This window comes from Panthera tigris, chromosome E1 (genome assembly GCF_018350195.1).
Source record: "Panthera tigris isolate Pti1 chromosome E1, P.tigris_Pti1_mat1.1, whole genome shotgun sequence".
Lineage (NCBI taxonomy): Eukaryota > Metazoa > Chordata > Mammalia > Carnivora > Felidae > Panthera > Panthera tigris.
In genome coordinates, this window is record NC_056673.1 from 839,699 (window position 1) to 845,698 (window position 6,000).

The 6,000-nt window shown below is 68.7% G+C and overlaps 1 protein-coding gene across 1 annotated transcript in view; it reads left to right on the plus strand.

Moving 5' to 3' along the window:
* Nucleotides 1–2,436, plus strand: part of KIAA0753 (KIAA0753 ortholog) — a 37,134-nt gene extending 34,698 nt beyond the window's left edge. The window contains 1 exon segment of the mRNA XM_042965982.1: nucleotides 1,253–2,436. Coding sequence (XP_042821916.1) covers nucleotides 1,253–1,370 — 118 coding nt within the window. The 3' untranslated portion in view covers nucleotides 1,371–2,436.
* Nucleotides 2,437–6,000: the final 3,564 nt, after the last annotated feature.

Here is a 6,000-nt window from a genome sequence, read left to right on the forward strand (position 1 = left end):
GGCGGAGGCCCCCCCAAGAACGTTCACCGGGACACGTTCGCCGTGGGAAACGGTAAACGGGTGTGGTTCGGGCCGGTCAGAAACGGTCCCGGAAGAGAGGTGGGCCGCACGGGAGCCGCGGAGGTGTCCGAGGTCAGCGTGCGGGGAAGCGAACGTCGTCTGCGGGAGACGGCGAACGTGTCTCCCCGGGTGCGCGTGCGGACGAGCACCCCACGGAGCGTCCGCGCCGCTCCGAGGCCCACGGCTCGTCTGCGAACACCGTCGGAACGTCCGCGGTCGGGCTGGTCGGAGGTCAGGGGCGGCGCTGAGGTCCGGGACTGCCGGGAAGGGAAGCGTGGAGCGCGTGACGTCCAGGCTAGCGGCCAGGACGAAACGTAAGTGAAAGACCCCCCGGGATCGGAGGCGGGCAGAGAACAGCGTCTCAGGAGGAGGAGCTCGGGTGTCAGAACTGCCTCCCGCAGCGCCGAGCACGCGGGCTCCGAGCGCCCTTCTGCCGGCCGGGCTGCCGGGGCGCCTCCGGGCGGAGGCCGCGTGGGGAAGTGCCGCGTTCGAGCGTGCGGGGCCGCGTCCACACGGGAGCGAGCGAGGGAAGGACCGCGCGGGGAGGGTTCCGCGTCACAGCGCGGCCGTTGTGCGGCCGGCCGGCCAACTCGGGCACGTGGGAGGAAAAGTCTCGATGCCCCCTGCGATCGTGCAGCCGTTCCGGGGTTCGCGGGGGGGAGCGGCGGCCTCACCGCAGGTGAGAAGAGTCGCCGTCAGCGGCGAGACGGACGGACGGACGGACGCACTGAGGGGACTCGGCGGCCCCTCTGTGGCCTTGTTCCAGAGGCAGATGACCTGAGCGACTGCGAGGAAACCTCGGAGGAGCCCAGATCGGGGGTCGTTCCCCAGAGGAGGGCCTTGCCGTTTGGACAATGTCAAGGTCACGAGAGGCCGGCTGAGGGACGCTCTCAGGCTCAGGGCGAGCTGCGAGCGGGCGCCGGCGGGGCACGAGGCAGGTCCGAGGGCGGTCTGTCGGTGGGTCCGGAGCGCGATGCGTCGGCGTCCGTGTGTGGAGGGCGCGCTCGCGGTCCCGTCCCGGCCGCGGGGGCCTCTCCCCTTGGGGTCGAGTTTGCCCGTGAGCCACTCCGGGTGAGCGCACGAGGAGGGGTGAGCAGGGGAGGGAGCAGCCCGCGTGGCAGCCCGGGAGCGGGCGGGGGCGGGGGCCGGGGGCCCGCGTGGCGGCCGCCTTCAGCCGTGGTTTGTGTTCCAGCTTCTCGGACGAGCTGGTGGACGAGGCTCTGGGCGCCGTGGCCGCGGAGCTGGAGGACACGTGTGAGGACTGCGCGGAAGCCGTGTTCACGTCGGAGTTCTTGGAGGCCGCCGCGTGAAGGCCGTCTCTGCGGCGGGCCTCCTCCCCGGGGCCCGCGGGTGGCCTTGGCCTCGGCTGTCCCTCCGGGCGGGGCCGCTGCCCTCGGAGAGGAAGGACGTGCGTCTCCGCGTCGTCGTGGCGGTGGAGCCGGCGGCTGATGACCGTGGCTGTTCATCGGTGCCCGGGAACCGTGAATCGCCTGACGGGACGGTGTTTTCCGAACTGTGGTTTTTCTGTTGAGATGTCGGTGACGCGAGGGTCCTGGCAGGTGGCGGAAGACGTGTTTCACTCCCGGGGTCGAGACGCTCCCGTCACCCCCGTCACCCGGCCGTGAGCCTGCCAGTCCCCGTGTGCGGCACCGCCTCTGGCCCTCAGCCCCTCGTGGTCCCCGGCCTCGCCCTGGTGGGCGTATGGACGCAGACCTTTAACTGAGGGGCCGGGAGGGCGCCCAGCTCACGTCCCTTCTGCGGGGTCGCACCTCCCCCGCCTCCAGACCTACCGAGCGGCCTGGGTGGGAGGACGGACGTGCCTGGATGTGCTGCCCGCCCCCTCCCCCCCCCCCCAAGAAAGGAAGACACCTGAGAGCCGGGGGCACTCGGTGCCCTCGTCCCTCTTCTCCTCTCCCCTCCCCTCCCCTCTCCCCTCCCCTCTCCCCTCCCCTCTCCGTCAGGATTCGCCAAGAGGAAAGCCTCTGATTTTTCAGAAACGGAAAAGGCACGTGCGTAAGTTTTCCTCGACCGGAGCCCTGCTGAGGACCCACCCGAGGGGAGGATTCGCGCCCAGGATAACGTGCGTCTTCATGACACGCACGGCGTCACGTCTGGGACTTTTCTCCCAAGTACACGTGTTTCGGGGAGCGGTGCACCTGCCCCATCACGCGACCCGTGCAAAATTGGGCTTTGTTTCGTGTGCGCACGCTCCTAAACGTCACACAGCCTCCGAAGGGCAAGTGCTCCCAGGCTACTGGAAGGTCTTCGAGGCGAGGGGCGCGCGTGACTTGGCGGGGCGTCTGCCGTCTGTAGCTGGAGTCGTTTGTGTGCTAGCGTTTGCTGTGATTCGTAAAATAAACTCAGGATCTTAAAGGACGGGCGTGTCTGAGGTGGTTCACGCCTTTTCCCGTGGACAGAGATGCGGTTGACAGAACCCAGGCAGGCCCGCGCTGTCTCCTCGTCCTCACGTACGTGCCCGTCCGTGCGGGAGACCGGGGGGCGGGAAGCGACGGGAGGTCGTGCCTGTGTTCAGGGCTGCGTGTTCACGACGTCCCGTGTCCAGAGTTCGCTCAGGCGTGTTCTGCCTCGGCCCCAGGCAGCGCGGCCCGGGCACCGTGTCCCTGTCCGAGGGGGCGCCCGGCCCAGACTGCCCTTTGTTCCGGAATGCCGTCCCCCTGCCTCCACGTGGGGCCTGCGTTACAGCTTCGGCCCACAGCGAGTCTCCGCCGAGAAGCCTTCTAGAGACGTAGGGATAAGCCGCCAGAAGTCACCGGGGTCGCCGGCGGGTGGTGCGGAGCTGTTGACGGGGAGTCCCCCGTTGGTGGCCCTGCACCCCAGCCTCCAGGCCTCACACCCGGTCCCCGTGCTGGTTCTCTGGGCCCGTGCGTGTGGCTCTCGGCGCTCAGCCCGCTGGCACTCCCCCTGTGTGGCCGGTGTCCCCGTGTGTGGAGACGTGGGGCCCTGGCGCCCGGGCGCCCGGCCTGTGCACTTGCCTCTCTGGTCTGTCTGCTCTGAGGGCGGGGCCTCCGCCCGCGAGTACTTGGCGCCCAGTGGGTTCTCTTAGGTCCACACAAGGAGAAAGCCCCCTTCCCGGGAAAGGTTCTGGGGGTGGGGGGGAGGGTCTGTCCCACGTGTCAGCCTGACGTGGCCTGACGTGGCCGCCACCGGCAGAACTGCAGACCCCGCGTCCGAAGCTGGTGCACGGGGGACGCCACATCTGAGAGCAGACGTGTGCGGCCGAAGACGCGTCCTCCGTTCTCCCTCTGCGGCGGCACCGGGACCTGGGAGGGAAGGCGAGGGGGAGGGAAGGCGGTGAGGGCGTCTTTCTTGTCCCTGAGGGCTTCTCTCCAGGTGGGGGGCTGAAGGCCAAGGAGGGTCTCAGTTGAAGCCCTTGGTGCCAGTGGGACAGGAAGGGGCTGTGGACGGGGTTGGGGACTTTCAGGGTTTCCTGGGCCCCAGAGACATCACAGAGAGGCAGTGGCAGGCGGATCCCCTTCTCCCCCCCTCCCCCGTCTCTCCTGCCTGCCCCCTGGGGGTCTTTCCCCACCCCCACCTACCGTCCCCTCTGCTTCCCCAGGTGCCCCAAGACCCTGGGATCTTTCCCTGCAGCCCCTCCCACACACTCCTGCTCTTCCCTTGGGCCTGGGGGCGGGGGGTGGGTCCCTGCCACAGAAGCCCCCGCCCCACTGGGTGGGACCCTCAGACCCAGTGGCCATATCTCCTTGCCTGGCTGCTCGTGGAAGGGAGAAATGGGGGGGGTTCCCCTGAGCCTGGGCTGATGACCCAGAGCCCCCGGCAGAGGCAGGGAGAGAGGCAGCTGCCCTCCCTGCCCCCCCCCCCCCCCCCCCCCCCGCCTGCTGTACGCCCTCAGTTCACATGTCCTTCTTTGTCTCTCCCCACCCGGCCTGTGTGCCTGCAGATCTGGGCTTGTGGAGGGTCCGGAGCCATGACGTGAGCTCCTCTGGGACCTCCGTGCCTCAGTTTCCTGATCTGGGACTCAGGCTACTGGAGGATTAAGGGAAGTGATTCCACGCACACGTCTGGCAGACAGTAAGCTGTGGGTGGATGTCAACCTTCAGGCGTGTCTCCGGGACCCTTACAGGAGGGAGCCTGGGGGCTGGCCTCGTGGCCTCAGTTCCCAGGGGCCTGCCTGTCGCCCTGCTCCTCCTCTGTGTGCTCTGCTGGCGATCCCGTGACCCTCGCTGCCTCACCTTCCAGCCCAGACCGTGGCTGGACCGCTTCCTTGAGGCACGCAGGGGAAACCCTGCCAGGCCCGGGGCACAGAGACACATCCGGGGCACGCTTCACACGGGTCCGCCGGGGGGCCTAGAGACACAGTGACGGAGCAAACTCGCCGAGCGTCCCTCTGACTTCCAGCCCGGCCTCTGCTTTCTGTCTGTGTCTCAAGCAGACGATTCCTAGTCGGGCCACAGGCCTTAGCGGGCGTCACCCGCGGATGCGGCCTCCTTCAGCCGGCAGGCACCGCAGTCCTTCTGGGCCGGGCACCCTGCTCAGTCCTGGGCTCACACGTCCTAGCCTCCCGCCAGCCCAGAACGCCCAGCCGCCCGGGCGAGCCCCTGCCTCCCTACCGGAGCTGGACCCAGAGCGCAGCCCAGGGAGGGTGGTGGCTGCCGTCCCCCGTGTCCTGGATGCCCGGTTTCCAGCAGCCTCACCATTTCTGACGCAAACACCGAGGCAGAGATCATTAACCTGTTTCACGGGTGGAGCCACATCCCGGTGAGGTGGGGCCTGAGCGGCCAGGAGGTGACTGTTCACTGCCCGAGGTGGCCTCCAGGGCCCTGGCATCCATCCAGGCCCCTCCCCCAGCCGGCACCAGGAGCCGCTCCACCCCGAAGTCGAGGCGCAGCCCGTGCCCACGCCACACGGGCGCCCCTGTGGCCTCGCCGCCCCCACCGGGTCCTGCTGAGCTCCGGTGGCCTCAGAGACACCCGCATTCCCAGCCCTGCCCTGGTCTCCTCCTCTCGTCCCGGAGGCGGCCTTTTCAGGCAGCACCCCCAGCTGGTGACGGGCTGCACAGCAGCAGCCAAGGCCCCACGGTCCCCAGGGAGCTGGGCAGCGGGCTGGGCTGTCACAGGCCCTTTCCGGCCTGACCCCGGGGCTCTGACCCGCCAGCTCGCACCCACCTGCATCATGCACTCACCGCACGGATGGAGCACAGGTGAGGGCAGCTTCCCTTAGGGGAAGCGAGGCCCCGCTACCTGAGCCTCAGGACCGCACGGCCACCAGGGCAGACCTGCCGGGGGCGCCTCAGGAAGATGGGCGGTTTGTACTAACATTCACGCGGGTTCACTGCCTGCACCGGGGACGCAGGGACAGTGGAGGCCACGCCTGCGCGGCCGGAGCACGATGGCAGGGGGGGAGGGGGGGGGTTCGCCCCAGGCCGCCCCCGCCCCGGCGTCCCAGTCCGTCCTCACAGATCCCAGCCCTGACAAACGTGTGGGGTCTGCAGGCACGGGCTTTCACAGCGGGGATCAGCCTCACTTCCCCAGTGTGGAAATGGGGCACAGTGGGAATCCGTGGGGGCGAGCAGCCTGGCACGTGTTGAGGCTGTGGGCCCCACGGGCACCCTCTTGGCTTGCTCTCGTGTCAGCTCCCGGTGATGGATTTTCTACCTGCTCGGTGTGACCCAAGGCCCACGGAGCCAGCCAACACGCGTGTCGGTGTCGCGAAGAGATCCCCGATGCGGGGCCGCTGAGCGGGGGTGCCTCGCGAGGACAGTGCGGTGTGACTTTTTGCCAGTGTGGACGCTGTCGTCCTAGCCTCTGGAGGGAGGCGAGGCCCACGCGCAGGGGTGCCATGGCCACATGGCCACATCGCAGGGGCCGCTAGGGCACGTTTTAATGAGCTCACGGCTATTCCCGGCTTTAGACAAGCACGTCCCGGATCCCCCGCACTTAGGGGCCTGTTTCCCAGCCCCTA